Genomic DNA, 19021 nt, shown 5'->3' on the forward strand with positions numbered 1-19021 from the left:
CCGCTGGCCGTTCCAACGCCGCTTTCCAGGCGGTCTCGTCTGGGAGCGGGGCTGGCCCCGGGGGGTAGGCACCCGGCTAACGGCTCACCTTTGCCGAAGGAGCGGGGAGGTAAACCCCGCGTATATCGCGGCTTAATCTGCCGTTAGTGGCCGAGGAATAAACCCGGTAACTCTTCCTGCAGCCTCCTCCGCGCCCGCCTTACTGCCAAGTTTAAGGCTGCAATGTTTGCTCACAGTCTCTCTCCTCGAGGGTCTCTCTTCGGCTCTGGCTACTGCCACTACACGAGGAAATCTCGCTCCCGGTGCCCAGTGATTTTTTCCTAGCCCTCTTTTCCATGCTTCTGTATGCATTAATGAACGCTGGGGGGGGGGAGCTGCCACTGTTCTTCCCTGCGAACTGCAGATTACAGAGGATTATTGTAAAAATAAGAGCTGTTTTGCTGCTGGCATGAGGTGTAGTTGACGTCTCTATGCCATAGCTTTGAAAGAAGCCCCCTCCCTAGCCCGGGCTGGGAAGGGGAGACCTCACCGTGCAGGGGGTCCGCAGCCAGCGCAGGCGGCTAACACTTTTTTCTGTCCACTGTTTTTCCTCCCCTGCCCATCCTTTCCTCCTGCCCCGTCCACCCGAATCCCACCAGCTGGAGGCCCCCCAACAATTCCCTGTGCCCCTCCTTGCATTACTTGCTTCCTCAGTTCACTGCTTTCCCTCTTTTTTTAATGGCTCGACTTTTCCTCTTTGAGAGGAAGCAGATTCTGCTTCTCTCTCTTGCTGTTTTCCACCTTCCCCTTCTTTCTGGAGGTGGTATCTGAGGACCCCATCGCTGTTCTGTGTACACCTGAGGGCCAGGAGAGCACTGCTGCTGTAGCACTGGCTCTTTGCCTTGTTTCCTGCTGCCAAACGCCATTAGGAGTTAAAACTACATGAATACTTTCTGATGCTGGAAACTGAAGTGGGAGAGGTGCTGGCTGAAATTCCCTGTTAGAAACTGATCGCCACTACAAAAAGTGGCTGACTACTTAAGTGGTCACCTTCTGCTGATGCTCCTGCAATTCATCCTGTTATTTTAGGAGTCACTTTTTGTACCAATGTGGGGTGGTGCTTCTGCAATTCTTCCTTTTAGCCAGTTGCTGGAAATCTTGTTTCTGTGTTTGAATTCTCTTCTGCTGTATGAAAGACTTCTGCTGATGTCTCCTGCTGCCCATAACTTTTCTTCCTCTTCTTCTGTCTATACTTCTTCGTCTCCAGGATTTCCTCCTGTTGATGTTTCCCTTTCTTCTCATTTCCTCTGCTCTGAAGTTTCCACCTGGATGTTTTGCTTCAGTATGCTGTGCTTTGTGATTGCTGCCCAGGTGATTTGGCAATGCTGCTCACCAGATACTGTTCTTGTATTAAAAAAATTGACATTATTTATAAATTATACATCTCTTTAATGGTAAGTCAGCCTTTTAACATGTTGGTGGTGGCTTTGAAAGTACATATCTGTAACTCCCCTTTTAGTTTAAAAATCATTGGGCTTCCTCGGGGTGATGTCACAGATGTGATCAATAACTCTTTCAGTAACTGTTTTTTGTTAACCAGAAAGATGAACTGTCTGTGATGAATCCTTGTAAAACTGTCAGCTAAATCTCATGGAGGATCTAGCCCATAATAGATTGTTCTGGAAGTACTTATAAGTGGGTACCAAAGCTTAACACAAGCTTATCTTAATTGCATACAAATACATCTATATGGAGCTAGAGCATTATACAAATTTAAGTTCAGATATGGTCTCTGCATGTTTCCATCGCGGCTCACAAATACTTATAATATGCACGCACGCACCACGTCATCGTGTTGTGTACATCTGCGTCATTATGTCGTGTGTACAGGAGACGTGCCCTCTTCTCCACCTTCTGACATCCCTTCTGAATCTTGTCTTTCCACAGATGTGGATGAATGTGCCCTGGGGCTTGATGACTGCCACCCGGATGCTATTTGCCAAAACACTCCGAAGCTGTACAAGTGCATGTGCAAAGTGGGTTACACTGGCGAAGGGAAGAAATGTGAAGGTAAAGTGATGGAAGTGCTATGCTCTGCCTCTGTCAGCATGAGGTATTTCTAAGACAGAGCCATTAAAAATAATGGGTTAGAATATGGAGGATGTTTTTAAATCAAAATAGTCATTGTTTCTTCACCTGATTCACTTCTTGTTTACAAAATCAAAAGCAAATGGATTGCATGGCTTTTCACCTATTAATATCAGTTGATCTAATAATTAATTTGTTGTTTAACTAACAGCCTTAAAAACTGCTATAAGGTAAAGCTACATGGGAATCTCGGGGCATTTTGTCACTCTTTAGAAACATTCAGCAAGTAATGTATGAAGTATAGTCTGTTTGCAAGACGATGATTTTGGACAGCAGTTGCTGCTCACATTTACACAGTCGCATCTCTGACTGTCTATAACACTCAAGCAAGCATCCATCATACTGACTTTTACTTTATTCCTTAGACATTGATGAATGCGATAACGACTTCAATGGAGGCTGTGTCCATGAGTGTTTCAACATTCCAGGAAATTACCGCTGTACTTGCTACGATGGCTTTATGTTGGCTCACGATGGCCACAACTGCCTGGGTAAGAAGTGTATTCATGAACATTTTGAGTGGTGATGCTAACATAACCCTTTAACTGCATCCATGGGAAATGCGTGGCTATCTGTTGGGCTGAATTGGCTCAGCTGGAGAAAAGTGTTACATATGGGACTAAGGAGCCCCAGGTGTTGGTGTACCATCCTAGCATGGCTCTTTCCCCCTCTGTAAATGAGAAGGGTAGTTGTGCTACGTTTCTGTTAAGTGCTTTGGGTTAAAATGTGTGAAGTGCCATCTGTTATTACTCTAAATGAGTTTATATAAAAGAACATGTGCTCTCATTGTCTTTTCTGTTCCAAAGTTAGTTTAGGATCAGTTCTCAGGTGTGTCTCCAGGCTTAGAAATCTTGCTCATACATCTATAGCGTGTGGGCTTCTCACTCATAGTGTGTGTTAGTACTTCCTGGCACACAGGCTGTAAGGAAAGGACAGCTGGGAGTGTGCGGTAGCTGTATATGCTAGAGGCCATTGAAGTACAGAGGGACTAAGCCAAATGCTTGGAGCTTCCCTGGGTGGTTAGCGTGAAGCACAGTACGCAACTCTGGAAATGTGTTCAATCCTGGCAAGACTCCCTTGACCCCACATGCACACACTCTCCCTCACCCTCATTTTCTTTATTTAAGACCTCGATAGTTTCTTTCTTCTTGTGCACCAGCAGGTGAAAATCTTTAAAAATGGATAACAAGACCTTGTGGTTTTACTGTGATGCTATTCTTTGGCACACAGTGCAGCAGTGTACAGAAACACAGGAGCTGCCAGCCTGTTGGTGGTGTGGTATGCTGCCAGTGTTATTTCCCTGGGACAGAGCCTCACGTCGATGAAGCTGTCCTGCTTCCAGGACCCATGCTGGGTACCCTGAGCGGCTCTGCCCTGCGCTGTGGTACCTGTCCCATTTACTTTTTCAGAGATGGCTCAGTTTTTCTCTTCTGCTGCACTGAGTGTGTGCCCAGGCAGGCTTCCATATCTGTATCAGTCAGAGGGAAACTTGCTCTCACAGCGTAATTTTAAGATCATGATTAGTTTGGCTGGGGTATTTCCCACTAGTGTATGGCATCTTGGGTGGGGGATCAGACCATCCCTGGGCTGTATATTCTGCTGGGACAAATCAGAGAAGCTCTGGAGTCTCCAGTGGGACTGTGTTGGGTTTTACCTGCTGGGAACCTGGTGCTTGCCCAAGGATTAATTTCATTACAGTGTAAGAGAGGAGAAGATGAAGTCACTAAATTTCAACTATTTCACTGAAGAAAGTAGAAAAGCAAAATATCTGCTGATACTTTAATAGGAAGGCCATCTTATTTTTCTCTAGTGCATTTGTGTAAACAAACACACAGTGGAGTTCAGCTGAGGTTACCATGAAGGGCTGAATACAAGTGAATGCATTGCCTCTTACAATGCCACCAAAGGGTGTATTCCCTTGGTATCCAGTAGCCCCTCTAGGGCATACTTCAGCTGACTTGTTTGTGATCAGTAAGACCTAGACATAACTTAGACCAAAATCTACCATCTGCTATGTTACTGGGAAGCTGCTTAATATTGTATGGCAGACTTTTTAAAATAAAATGTCATTGATGTACAATGAAGTTTTTACCACTGACCTGCCAATTTTGAGATGCTATGTAAATGTTAAATAAATATTTTGGCATGCGGTATATTGGATGACATCTTCTCTTAATCTGCTTATTTACTTTGTTCACGCCAAGGTTGCCCTCCTCTCACCCTTATTTTTGAAGATCTCGGCTGTGTGCCTGGGTTTAAGCCAAATAGACAATTACTTGTTGGAAAGATGATTTTTTTGAAAGCTTTCCAAGGTCTGTAAGACAGAAACATCTGCTGGAGTTCAAATCTGTAGTGCTAAAGGCTCATAGTGGCTGTTTATTCATGATTGTTTGCACATTCACATCACTGTAGAACTCTGAAATACTCAGCTTCTCTGTGATTGAGATATGTCAGCCGCTCTTTTTGCTATAGCAGGTCACATTCTTTTGCATCCAATTGGCTTATTCATTGCCTTCAGTAGAAATTAAATCTGTTGTAATGCTATGTTATGCTTTGTACTAAAAGCCTTTCTCTTTCTCCTTTTTTTAGAAGACAGCTGTTTTATGCCAGAAATGCTACAATGTTAAATTAAAAACATTGTACTATTAGCACAGGAACAATGAACAGAACAGGGAGCAAACATGATGTTCCATATGAATTTGCAAATGAGACCACTGCTTTGTCTCAGCAATGTTTTTTAAGGGATTGAGTGTTTTCACTTCCTGTTCACATGGGCATTTCTGAAATTTAGGGTAGGAAAATTCTTTGCTGGTACTGGTTACAAAAACCTCTGCTTATTAAGGGGTAAAATTCCAAAGAATTGGAGGTTGGGATGAGCATACTGTTCAGAGGCTTAGCTAAAGTTTTTCTGTTCTTTGTTTCTCTTGGTTATCTTGCAAGAAGAGCCTTTCTATATTCTCTGCTATTGTTGAAGCTCTGAATATTGCAAAATCAACATTAAAACTATTTCCAGAGCTTCTGCTCTTGTCCTTGACTGCAGTCAGGCAACACAGCAGCAGCCTTGATGGTAAGTGGTGATGACCTTAGAGTTGAGGAAGGATAACAAGTCAAATGGAGCATCAGAACAGATGTGATGTGTGAATTCTAGCTACAGTGAAAGTAAGGAGCAGAGGATAGGTTTTCAGGTAAATTTATTCTGAGGTTTGTATTTTTCTTGTTACACCTTTGCTTCAGAATGGGGAGCTTTCTGAAAAAACCACCTTTATTAGCTTGGATGGGTTTGGAGGCAAAGTTGCATCCCACTGAGCAAGACAGAACCACGTATGGATGCTCAGCCTCGATGTAAATGTGCTGGGCTGCTGAGCGGTAGTACTACTACCCCGCTGCACTGAGAGGCAGAGTGCATTCACGGAGGTGGAGTGTGGACCCCTGCTTCTGGCTGCACTGAGGCTGCTCGGCCTTAGTTGTAACCAGTAACTCTGGTTAGTTGGCCAGCATTTCTTGGGAGCCCTGTGACTGGGCAAACTGCAAACAGGGGAAGAGCAGCAGCACAAATATACTTTCCCAAGGATGACAGACCAACAACAATAACAGCAGGCTAGCCTGGGGTGTCTAAGCTGCCTGGGTGGTTACATGCCGAGTAGATGTCTGTCTGTACTGCATGTTGAGCAGCTGCTGCCAATAGGAGTGTATTGGTGTTAGTACAAAGCTGATCTCTCTCCTTCTCTCTCTCTTTCAGATACAGACGAATGCATGTTCAACAATGGTGGTTGCCAGCATGTTTGTGTCAACACTGTGGGGAGCTATGAATGTCGCTGTAAGGAAGGGTTCTTTCTAAGTGATAACCAGCATACGTGCATCCACCGCTCAGAAGGTACTGGCTGCTTCTCTCCAGGCACCAAGCAGGAGTTTTTGACAGAAGCTAGCTGCAAAAATCTCTAAAGCAGCTTCAGAAGTATTTTTAGGCTGAGTTTTTCAAAGCTGTGAAGGGTCTTGAAGTCTTCACTCCTTCTGAAAGGAACAGTGTGTCAGAATCTTCTAAGTGACTTTGAAGACTCTTTACATCCCTTCTGCCCCTTTGATCCCACCTGTATGTCTGCCATGTTGTGCTCGTGAAAGGTTGTACTGCCATGCTCCCAGTGTACTTTATACTCTGTTGTGCAGCTAAGTTGTGTCCTGATCCAGGGAATGGCAACAAATTGAAGGACAGTGAGTTCTGACCATTTCCATTAGCTTTAGTTACAGGGTAATACCTGCATTACCTTCAGGTACCTTTCAGATTCCCTGTGCAGTGTTTAGGTTTCAGCTAAGAGATTTACTGTTTGTCAGCCCCAAAGGTATTCAGATCACGTTCTTTGTTTTGAGTGAAACCTTTATGAAGCGACCTTTGAGAGATCAGAGAGCCTTGGATATCTAATTAGACATCTGATTGAACAAAATTATTTTGGATGCCCCAAGGGAATACTTTAAAGTGGTTGCTCAGATCAGGGAGTTGTCCATTGAACTGTACAGTGAATATCTTACTAAGAAGTATTTAAAGCTGCAAAGCTTTCTTTAATCTATGGCTTATCGTTGGCATGACTATAAGAGGAATCTGAGCATGAATAAACAAATCTCACTTTAAAAATCCCCATCGTGAAGAGATCAACATTTACAGACATATATGGCCATCCGCAGATGAGTGTGCTGAGGTGGCTGTCATCTGATGTAGCTGAATTGATCTTTTGTTTGAATTAAGAATTTGTATTCTCAGCTTCTCTGGTACTGGGCTTGGTCTCCTGGGGGTCTGCTGACGCGTGGTGATTTCTCAGGCACTTGCTCTGCTTGCCTCTGCAGGAGCTGAGCCAGGAGCGGGGACAAGCAGGAAGGCTGCAGTGGTGGGGCAAGGCATTCCCTTCATGGTGCCTTGCTGGCTGTGACGTGTGTTTGTGTGTGTGCGTGGATGATGAATCTAAGGATGAAAATCAGTTGCTTGAACTCCTGTCTTGTCGGATGCCAAGGGAGGAAAAACTTCCAACTCTTTTTATTCTTACTTGCTGCTACTTGAGTGCCTTCTACTCTCCTGAACAAACAGCAGCAGCATTTCCTATCATTAATATTTGTTCCCTAAATTATACCTTTGGAATTCTACCTCTGTTCTCTTATTTTTAAAGATGCAGTTAATTTCTTTTAACTTTTTGGCAAAAAAGGCCTTTTTTCCATAAAACCAAATTTCCACTTAATTTAGTCTTTTTTTTTTTCTTTGAAAAAGTAAATCAAGAGGAAAAAAAGATGCATTTTTCCTAAAAAATACTAAATAAAATATATTTCTATGGAAACTAGTCTTAAGAAAAAAAAACCCATACTGGTTTTGCCTGAAATGCTTTTTTTTCTTCATACTAAAATACAGAAGTGTTTGGTTTTTTTATTTTCTTTAAAAGTAATTTTTTTCAGATTATGCTGCGACTGTTTCACTCCTTCCTCCCCCCATTACTGTGAAGAAATGCCCCATGGGATTCCCCACTTTTCTGTTTCTTTTTTTTTTTTTTTTTCCTTGGGTGGGCAGGTCTGTTGTAAGCCAAATCTTGCTACTTTATCATTCCCCTGACTTTGTTCTCTGCTTTTCTGCTCATTGCTAGGTCTTCTATTCTCTGTCTTGTGTAAGCATCCCTTAGCATATATACTTTATTAGTTCTATTTTGAGACCTCACAGTGTTGATCAAAACTGCATTTGGCACCTACTGCTTAGACCATCTATTCAGTTTTGCTTTTTATCTGTAATATAAGGGAGTATTTCCTTCCCTGTCTCCCAGCCCAGTTAAGAGTGCACATATGTTAATGCTTGAGACACCTTCCTAGTGGTCTGCAATACTGGCCTTTACATACACAGAAAGAGAGTCAACTGGAGTTGAGATAGGAGAAGTAGAGAGGCTTGGGGCTGTTGTATTCCTCCTGATGACCAGCGTAACAGGGCAACCTAAGAATCATCGGCCCTTCCAAGTCTTACCAGCAGTTATCCTCTGGGTTCCCTCTCACCTACTGTGACATGGGACTCCAGGTCAGGTAGCTATTAAAGGAGAGTTTGATAATTAAAGTTGATTTTTCATCTGATATGGCTGTTAGCCTGAAGCACAGGGGTACTCTGGGGGGCTTGATGGTTCTGCCTAGCCCTTGCTTGAACAGTGGGAACTAAGAGTGTCTTGGGAAGTTGTGCACGATCCTATTTTTTTTTCCTTGTCTGTCTGCTCTGAATGAGCTGCTCTTCATGTATATGTGGGAGGCTGTTACAGAAGCTGACAAGGCAGCCATGCACATGTAGCTTGTTTCTGTGTTTAACTTGTTCCATACTAGAGAATACAAAAATTTGAAAGAAAACAAGAGTTTTTCATGAGTACATACATAGTACATCTTGTGGTTGCTATTGCTGTGAATGACAAATCTTGCTACTCTCCCTTGTGGTATTTCACAGTCGTAGCTATCTTCTTGTTGGGCTGAATCAATGGGAGTGAATTGGACCTTCCAGATGAAAGCCACATTTGAAATCCCTGCGTGGACTGAAATCATCTCAGCTGTTGCTCTTGGAATCCTTCTGGCCATGGAGAACAGTGATAACTAAAAAGCTTTTTGGAAACAGTTGCCTTAACACAAGGGTGTAGAAAGCATGAAAAAAGACTAAAGCATTCCTGGGTTGCCCTTTTCTGCTGGCTGTGCTGGTGCTCCTTGCCATTTGGCTATTAGAAGGTGCCTCTGAGAACCTCTGGTAGTTCTTTGTACAGTTGCATCCTCTCCCTCTGCCCTGAGGGAGCGCCTGTTTGAATGTGCCCTAAACGGAGCCTTAATGTTCTTAGCGGATTGGTGGTGATGTCCCTACATCATCTGTGTAAAAAAAACAAAGATTTAAACACAGATCATACATGTCAGAGATTAATTTAACGTGACCTGATAGGGAAATACCATGCTGGCTTTTTGCTTGTGTCTTGCCAGTGACAGGAGTGCTCAGATCTGACTGAAGTTTGGGTAACTTCGCAAAAGTCCAGTCATCAGAAAAGGCTCATCTGGCTTGGGGTGCGCTAGGCCAGGCAGGCACTGCATTCAGCTCTCTTGGCTGAGTGTGGTGATCAAGAGACTCAGCCATCCCAAGACACTCATGTGTCAGTAGGGCAGGGTCTTCTGTGAGAGAAATTGTATGTCTGGGAAGCATGTGGTGGGATTTGACCAAAACTAGTTTGGGGTTTAGTTCTGGACCACAATCTGCCATTGCAAACAATGTGACCTGGGACATTTTGTGTTTGTGAGAGAGTTTGTGGTCACACACCATTTATGGTTCTACAGACGTTTCTTTAATACAACCTTATAAAATGGGGCTGAGTAGAAATCTTCTACCACCTTTGGAAACAAGCAGCAGCTTCATAGTAAATGCTAGAATGTGTGGATGTATCTGTCTTCTGTGAAACGCTGTCTTTTGGATCAGCTGGATTTCGGTGGGTTTGGTCATGTACCTTGTTACACAATGGGTATTTTGTTATTAAAATGTGCCCTAGTTTGGGAAGTGCAGTTTTAGCTTTCTGTGGAGACCTGATTTAATTCTGCTCACTCAGAACAGAGCAATCCCAAACTGAGCATTTAAAAGATTTGTCTGATGTCAGTGAACTTTACCAAAGTACCTGCTTGAACAGTTTCCCCTTTGGTAGCTTAATAGAGACAAAAGAATAACTTTGTTAACAGAAACTAAGCTGCTAATTCTCTTAATGCTTTCTAACGCCTCTGAGCTAACAGACCAAATCATATTGCATGCTTAAGAACAGAAATGTCACCAAGCCACGAGAGTCAATGAGGCTAATTTGTGGCCTCATAGGTTGTCTCATTCTTTGACTGACAGCACAATAACGGATGACAGCTTTCATGTGGGCTCCTTGGGCTGTGTCTGTGTGCTGCAGGATTTGAAGTGTCATTGTCTTGTTAGACTTCTACAGAGTTCTCACTGTGGGAAAGGAATCAAAAAGCCAGCAGAGCAGAATAATCTAGGCTCTGCAATATCCCTTCTTTTGTTGCTTAAAGCTGTCTTAATAGAGAAAAGGTACTGTAGCTTGTGTTTCAGATGGTGAGAATAGTTGTGTGCAGAGCAAGGACCTAATTGAAGTGTAGTGGAATAATGGTGACAAGCTGACCTCTGCTTGCCAATAGAGTATTTTTGTTTCATTTAATACTAAGGCTGCAAAAAAGGCTGTGTAAGTTTAAAAAAATGAGTGTGGAATTGTTCGCACAATCCTTTTTTCGCAACATGGTCACCCTTTTCATTCTCTCTCTGATTGTGCATCTGCTAACTTGGTAGAAGCTCACTGAGGTAGTGCAGGATAAGCCCTTGCCGCCAAAGTATTCTCCACTTAGTCTTCTCAACTGACTGAAGTGTTCTTGCCAAGAAGAAAGAACATTTTGGTGTAACATGTCTTATAAAAGCCAAATGCACCAAGGCAGAGAATTTGCTGGCAAAGGTGTGTTCTCTATTATACCTGAGGAGAACATTCAGTTGCCTTCTCTCTCCCAGTTTTGTAGCACTATAGAAGACTTTAGCAAAAATCTGTGGTGTACCGTTAGAAGAAAAACTAATCTTTTAATTGGGTCTAATGATCCCTTTTGATAACTCAGCCAGCTGTTGTGTAATTTTAAGGTGTGTGCGTACAAATGGTGTCACCATCTTGCCAATGGCAAAGGCATTGATTTAGCAGAACCATGGGGCAAGTTGAAAGAAGTTTTTACAGTAATTCTAGGAACGATTCCTCCCTGTTTAATTGACTTTAACTTTTTGCTAAGGCCAGACAAGGCACTCTGGCAGTCATTGAGTGCTGATGCAGTTAGAGCTTGTAACTGTCAGAGACAAAAACGACAGGGTGTTTTTAGGTGGTGCACCAAAAGGAAGAAAGTCACTATGTCACATTGCTTTTTCATTTGGTTAAAGAAGCCACTGGCACTAAATGCTGTCCAGCTGGGAAGGTGTGTAGAAATACTGAACACTGTGATAATCCCCAATGGGGTTATTTTGGGAGGTATTTATTGAAATCAGAAAAAAAATGAAAACAAAATGGTTAACAAAAAAGAGAATTGACATACAGCATACGAACAATCTGCATGTCTGCCTGGTCGCTACTTGGTCACTGCTGAGGTAGGTTATGACTTTGGGAATCTGCTTTTTAGGCCAGTAATTGAAATAGGGATGACTTGGTGGCTGCTCTTTTAATCAGAGAAGTAAGAACTTAGCTTTAAGACTTTGATCTTGCCAGGTACCAGCTGCCTTGCCATTTTTATAAAAGAAATGAGGAAGTTTATAAACACTGGTATAAAGTAAGAGGATTGGATGAGAATGCAGATGCTGTACAAATCTAGGGATGTTGCTTTTTGACCTTGAAGTCAAAGAACATGAATGCAGAAGAGATCACAGATGAAGAAACCTTGGGGCCATTGACTTTGCAGGGTTGGACTTTCTGCCTTTCCTGTCTGTAAGCTTATACTTCTTGTCCTAACACTGGAGTCTTCCCAGAAGTAGCAGGCTGTTGTCTATGTGTGTATTGAACTGACTTTATTTGACTGTTGCCTGCACACAGAGATGCTGAGGATGCTGACGCTCTTGCACTTGTCCTGTTTTGCAGAAGGCATGAGCTGCATGAATAAAGATCATGGCTGTGCCCACATCTGCAGAGAAACACCCAAAGGAGGAGTTGCTTGTGAATGCCGACCAGGATTTGAACTGTCCAAGAATCAGAGGAGCTGCATTTGTATGCAACATTCTGCATATGCTTATGGTTTCCCAAAGTGAACAAATAGTGTTCTGTTTGCAGTGATATGGGATTTGGTATGTTATAGCTAAACTGGGATGACACGCCTAAATCGTGTGCATTTGAATTAAACTAGAATCAATGGCTTTGCTGGACACTATCACACCAATCTATTGGTTGCTACAGTATCTGTAGTCTGGGAATTGAGTCATCGTTCATAATGATGGGAAGTTCAACTCCACAAGAGAACTCTGCAGTCTCAGAGTTCTTCAGGACAGGGGCATGTTAGGAAGGTGTATTGCATGGTCAAACAGACAAAATTGCACACTGTCTTTCAAAGATGCTGGAAGTACTTGTGAGATGTAACATATATTTTCTTCCTAGTAACATGTAATCACGGAAATGGTGGCTGTCAACATACATGTGATGATGCTGATAATGGGCCTATTTGTGGATGTCACCCCAAGTACATCATGCATGTGGATGGGAAAACCTGCCTGGGTCAGTATACAGTGGAGGGAAGTAGTTTTCTGTTGATGACTAACTTGAGTGGTGTGGCATTGCTGTGTGTGTGTGATTAATGCTCTTCATAATAGTATGGCTAGAAAATGCCAGGGAATCCAAAACGAAGAAACCTGCTAGTGCATGAGTGAGTTGGTTAGGTCCAGGCAACATATGCTTCCCTATTTAAGTAGCTACCTAATACTACTGCAGCCTGTAATTATCACTGGTCCCTCTGAAGCGCGAGCCCTGTCACTAACCAGAGAAGACTCCCTTCCCTCTAGGATATTTTAGGTTCAGTTTCTTGTATAGCATGAGCCAGAGAGTGTGACCAAGCAGTACGTCTGTTAAAACCAGAACTCCGAATTCAATTGAAGTACAATTTTTGCAAGGCAGTTATCCAGTAAAGAAAGCACTTAAGATTCATAAACTCTTCCTGTCTCTGGAAGAGTTTGTTGTCTGTTTTTTGAAATCAAATGCTCAGGCATAACTGTCTGGTCCTTGTATTAGTCCATGATAGATGATGACAATGTGCTCTTAACAGAACAGTTCATGATAGTTCAGTTAGCTCTTTCATCTTATTGCTGTTCACTACATCCGTAGCACATCTTCTGTTTTGTGAAGAATACTGAAGCAAACATGAGTTGTAAGGAAGCAACAAAAGCAAAGTATTCTCATGGTTTTGACTGAAGGGTCTTCATGTTTTTCATTATTTCTTTTTTTTTTTTTTTTTTAAATTATTTCTGCCTGGTCAGTTCTGACTGTCTCTGATAATTCAGTGTGCGAGGCAGCTGTTTGCATGTGTGTATGTATTGGATATCAGGTGAGGCTTCTGGTCAGGGCATCTTTACTCTCTTGTTTTTTTCATGTTCCTCTCAGAGAGGGAAGAGGCTGCTGTTGAAATTTCTGAGGGAAACACTACAGCAGGAGCTGATGTGGACAAGAGGGTGAAGCGACGGTTGCTTATGGGTAAAAGTGCTTATCCAAAATAATTCTGTTGTTTGCTGAAATTTTTTAGATTGAAGATTTGGGGTTTATTTTTTTGTAACCATCATAGCTCTGGGCTGAATTCTGCCTGAGATGCTCCAGGAAATAATAATATTCCATAGTGTATAAGAAACTGTGTACATTGTTTGTGGTGGTCAGTAGGAGGTGTCAGGAACTTGTCCTTGAAGTAGTATATGTTTCCATGGTTCTAATTCATTGTGGGAATGCAGTACAATCCCATCTGTGCTACAGTTTTAGCCAAGTGATTGTGGAGGAATCAGTGTTTTACTGCTTCTCTTCAACTGAAAGTATACTTCTGCACGTAAGAGAATTGGGCCCAGTGGTGGATTGCATCTGGAATAATGTGTTAGGATACAAGACCATCCTATTCTTCCTAGAGGAGTTTGCGTCTGGCCCAGAATGCCAGCCTCTGAGGGTCTGTCACTACTGGGAAGGCACTGGCTTGAGAAACAGTCACTGTGATCTCAGGGCAGCTGGGTCAGTGGATGTCCACCTCTCAAAAGCCTTCACTCCGGGCAGTCAGGGTGATTTGCTGTGCTTATTGGCATTGGCCACAGAAGCGGCACAGAGTGTGGAGGCTGAGGAAGAAACTACCAAAAGTATAGGACTAGCTATACTGAATAGGACTGAGCTCCTGAATCCATATTTAGATGCTTAAATGAATACCCTCATTTTGAAAAAAAATGACCTTCCCGTGGAAAGAGGAAGAAAGAAGAGGCACTCTGTCTTCACATGGAGGTTGGACTCAGCCTCCCAATATTGCATGTGAGATGAGAGACTGGGAAGGAATAAACCAGTAAAGGTCTCAAAACTTGAGAATAAGCAGTGTATGCTTGAAGCTGCAGAAAATGAGGAGACAGAGCTAGAAGGAGAGGATTTTAAGAAGCAGACATAGAAAATGGTCTTTGCAGCTCTCTGAATCAGTATGTGCTGAATAAAGTTGCATTTGTCCAGCCAGTGAAAAGGTTCTTAGACTGACTGAGGTGGTTAGACTGACTACAAGAGCTTGAATGCCAAAGAGTGAGTTATTTCTGTTTAGTTGGGTGTGAATAACTGTATTTTAGGGGTGTTGGCTAGAAAGGTTTGGTGAAATTTAGGCATTGTTTGCATAGGGGAAAGTTAGAGGAACATTAGATTAAGATGGCACCTGGGTTACAAGCCTGAAGGAACGCTCAGTGTGGGTGTAATCTACCATGACTGGGAACACAGGTAGCATGTGAAGGTGCATTGGGAGGGATTTAAGAAAACTGGTTTAGTAGTGCTGAGTGTAACCAGGTGTCTGAGCATTGGTGGGAAGTGTCAGAGGATCAGCCAGGGCTGAGTGTGGCCATAAGGAGACAGACCAACAGGAACAGATTCATCATCAAGGAGCAGGGTTTTGTGTTTAAGGATGAGAATATCCAGAGACAATATCTTAGTTTGTAGAGTCTTTGCAAAAAACTGGATGTAGCTGAGGCAGGGATTTTGCCAACACATGTGTTTAGTAGTTGCTCATGTATACTAGGCTAAATGTGGTTGAATAGCAGTGTGATTGGAACTGTACCTTGTATCACATGATGTTGCTTGTTACCATGATAATATCCCTGAGCAAACTTCATCTTGTTGGCTAGAAACATGTGCAGTAAATAATGGTGGCTGTGATCGTACGTGTAAAGATACATCAACTGGAGTTCACTGCAGCTGTCCTGTTGGATTCACGCTCCAGTTTGATGGGAAGACATGTAAAGGTGAGTTTTATAACTTGTGGACATATGTGTACCAACACCTTGCAGTAAGTGTTCATCTCTAAATAAAGGTAATCCAGTGTCCAGAGAAAAAGGAAGTATATGTAATCTCACCTAAGAAAGGACTGCAACCAGGGGTAGACATGCAGTTTCTATCACATCAGGTGCATTGTGTGCAGAGAATCTCTGCTGCTCTGCCCTCCCCCTCACTACTTCCACCCCTCCTGCCAAGATGGCCCCATTTTTCACAGGTGAGGTTTGATAGGAGGTAATACTGGTCTGTGGCAAGGTAGAGGTCAGTACTGGGAGAGGTAGACATATAGGTTCTTAGAGGCCTGCAGTCCAATAGACTGCTATTTTACCTAGAGTCAGCTGGGTATTAGAGCAGTTTGTAAGTAAATATTAGTGTGTAAACAGGGATGTGTGAGTAGAATTACTTACACTGGTCAAAGCAGCTCTAATGAGAGTACTGGAAAGGAGCATAAGGGGCATTTAGGTTGTGTATTAGAATACACTTTCCAGTGATTAGATGCTAAGACTGTTCTGCTAGCCAAAAATGGTGGAATCCCTATGCCCGAGTCAGTATTAGATAAAGAACTCATTCTAATATCGACATGAAAAGGACAGGGTAGCTCAGGAAGTCTTCTCTGCCTGAGATGTCTGCAGGGCTTAGGAAGAGGAAATGGAGAGAATGTTTAAAAAGCTAAAACCTGTTAAAGAACATTTAAGTCAAAATGTTTCCAAACAGAACTTAGGGAAATGGTCTTTTGTGAATACGTGTACCCAAATGTAACTAACAGCAATATGTTAAATAAAAGCAAAATACACTGTCATGGGACTGAATGGGCCAGATCATTCTTAAGAGCTGGATATGATCTTCCTTAAAATTTGTAGTAGTCTCGCTAGATTTTGTTTCTGGGCTTCTCTAACCAATTGGACGTGACTGTTTTCTGGATCTGGCAGTGGAAGTATGTTGAATGTACTGTGTTTATTTGCTGAAGCACTTTTTTTTTGTTACAGATATTGATGAATGCCAGTCCAATAATGGAGGCTGTGATCATTTCTGTAAAAACACTGTTGGCAGTTTTGATTGCAGCTGCAGAAAAGGATTTAAATTATTAACAGATGAGAAGTCTTGTCAAGGTATGTGCACTGGAGAGGCAATAGAAGTAGAACAAATCAACGTGGCTTGGACATCTACTACAATGATGAAGTGATAATGGACTCCAGAATAATTTCCATGCCTCAGTTTTGTTTTTTTTTCCTTTCTGAAACAGCTGTTGAGTTAATACAGTTGGCTTGATACTATTGTAGGAGGTATGGTTAACAGCACAGTGAATTATTATCTGGAAGTGACAGAGATAGCATCATATTAAAAAGCTCTTTATGAGGATAATGCTTTCCCCCCCTTCTATTAATGATTTTAAAATAATTTACAGGGAAAAATAGACAATATCTCTCTGTCCATCTTACTGACTAGTTCACCATTGCAGTGTAATTGTTTTTTCTTAGTGGGACATTTAGATGCCATGAGTTCATTATTTAAAGAAAAGAAAGACATAGCATGTCATCTATGAAATTATAGGCCTGTAGACAGACTGGAATCACTATTCCCTAAAACTTCATAGAGCATTTGATTTTTAGGATGACATGGATTTCTCCTGTGAGACTTATAAAGCATATTTGCTTTTCTGTGTAATAGTTTGTACGTAGAGAGTTAGCAATCCTGTTTAAGCTGCTTAAATACATTAAAATGTAAAGATCAAAATGGTCTGTGGTTTTGGAAGAGCTACAGTATGAAACAATGTAAAGCCAATCAGCCCATTGGGGAGGTGAATAATTCCATTTCCTAGACAGCCAGCTGACACTAATGATGAATTTCAGAAAGCTGAACTGACCAACAGAAAATAATTTTCACCTGGGTTTTTGGTGCATTTTTACCCTTTTTAAATCAGACAAAGAAGGATAAATATTTACATGGAACAAACATTATAAACCCGTAAGATTTTCAATATAGTTTGTGGGGTTTTTTAATGGAATCTGTTTATGAATGGTTTTTAAAGACTTGCATCTCCCTTTTGTCCCTGTCACTTCTGTTACTGTCCCTAGATTGTTTCAAAAGTGGTACCTTGAAGCATACCAAAGCCCGAGAAAAAAGAATAATGTAATGTGTCAATGATGTTGATGTGAACTTTTTTGTATCTTGCAACATTCTTACATGGTATGCATAATGTACTAGCATAGAAGTTTTAGTTGCTTTTGATGATAAAATAAACATTCAGGGCCTCAAAGTGATGGGAATTTTACCATTTTACCATTTAATTCACTGAATTCATGATTAGGCTATTATACTAATGAAGCTTTACAAAGAAGATGTGTGCAAAGTGATTGTAATACCAAGGAAAACTTTCACTGGAAAAAACAGTTATCTCAGAAGCTTTTAGAGACAGACATTGAAGTCTAAATATACAGTATAATGGATCCATGGAAAAATTCACCAAATTATTCCAGTCATTTGTCTTCAGGTGTATCTCAAAGAACATGGTGATTTTCAGCAGACTCAAGCACTGCATATTCATATAGAGTTAAAAATATGGCCTTTGCAGTACTTTATTTTGTAAATCTATTTCTGCAGACCTTGTGTAGACTTTTCTTAATGAAGTAAGAGTTTTGTCAGTGTATTTTTTTCTCCCAAAGAAGAGAAATAATTTCTTTTAAAGATAATTGTTAAAAATGTAGCAGCAGTTTTCATATTTGCCAAGAAAAAGCTTGTTTGGCAAACTAATTGTTCTTTTAAAAGTTGTCATTTCATTATGTTAGATTATTTGCCTTAAAAGAATTTGCTAAGTTTACATAAATGTGCAGCTCTCTGTGTCCAACTTTGTTAGCTCATCAGTGCTCCCTTGTCAGTCTGAAAGATACTGATGTATCCCTTTAAAACCTGCAGACATTGATGAATGCTCTTTTGAACGGACATGCGACCACACTTGCATCAATCATCCAGGCACCTTTGAGTGTACTTGTAACAAAGGATATGCTCTCTATGGCTTCACACATTGTGGAGGTGAGTTATAAAAAGACACTATGGGCCATGCTGATAGAGTGCTGTTGCCACAGGTCTAATTAGTATCTGTGCAAGACACAAGCCTATGTATATGCAATACACGTATAGAGTAAAATTTACTGTTTGCCATGATAAAGAGGCACAGCAAAAGTAGAAACTAATCCTGCTCATTTCTGTCTTTGCTCAAATGATTTTTCCCTTCCCCCCATGCATCCAGAAAGCACCTGTGACTATTAGAACAAACTGATGCATTTTGCACCTGGATATGAAAGCCATAATTTGATGGATTTTTCACGTGCAGAAGTCTCATTGACTTCATTGAAAAGTCAGTGGAATAGGACTTAAAGAACAGAAAGCTCTAGATGACTTCAAAAATTACAATTTTGCAGGTTGCCCTTGTACATATGTCATGTGATCCTCAAGTGATGTAGATTGGAATTTAGCTGATGTACATTAGCCAAGATTAATACTCTTAAATCTTTTACTCCTTCCTACAAGAAAAGTTCAAGGGAAGAGAGAAAGATGTTCACAGAACCTCAATGTGTGTCAAGTGTGAATATTTCTGCGACAAATTCCCAGAATTAAGATGAGGCAACATAAATAACTAGACACTAAATGGAATTAAACCTATTGCATATAAGCTGTAGGCAAGACCTTACTGATTCCATATGCATACTTAATTCTGAGTAAGACCTATTTAGAATCATAGAATCATAGAATGTTTTGGGTTGGAAGGGACCCCTAGAGGTCATCTAGTCCAACCCCCCTGCAGTGAGCAGGGACACCACTAACTAGATCAGGTTGCTCACAGCCCCATCCAACCTGGTCTTGAATGTTTCCAGGGATGG

General features: G+C 41.6%; 1 protein-coding gene across 8 annotated transcripts in view; it reads left to right on the forward strand.

Moving 5' to 3' along the window:
- Nucleotides 1-19021, forward strand: part of SCUBE2 (signal peptide, CUB domain and EGF like domain containing 2) — a 54808-nt gene that overhangs the window by 9897 nt on the left and 25890 nt on the right. For 7 of the 8 annotated variants that reach the window (XM_035890993.1, XM_035890994.1, XM_035890996.1 and 4 more), the window contains 9 exons: nt 1927-2049; nt 2493-2618; nt 5867-6001; nt 11751-11876; nt 12261-12377; nt 13257-13346; nt 14996-15112; nt 16130-16252; nt 18057-18173. In XM_035890993.1, the coding sequence (XP_035746886.1) occupies nt 1927-2049; nt 2493-2618; nt 5867-6001; nt 11751-11876; nt 12261-12377; nt 13257-13346; nt 14996-15112; nt 16130-16252; nt 18057-18173 (1074 nt within the window). Of the gene's footprint in view, nt 1-1926; nt 2050-2492; nt 2619-5866; nt 6002-11750; nt 11954-12260; nt 12378-13256; nt 13347-14995; nt 15113-16129; nt 16253-18056; nt 18174-19021 lie in introns of those variants that run through there. The other variant, XM_035891000.1, reaches the window with a different exon arrangement.

Source organism: Egretta garzetta, unplaced genomic scaffold, assembly GCF_000687185.1.
Source record: "Egretta garzetta isolate BGI_Z169 unplaced genomic scaffold, ASM68718v1 scaffold133, whole genome shotgun sequence".
In the NCBI taxonomy this organism is placed as follows: Eukaryota; Metazoa; Chordata; class Aves; order Pelecaniformes; family Ardeidae; genus Egretta; species Egretta garzetta.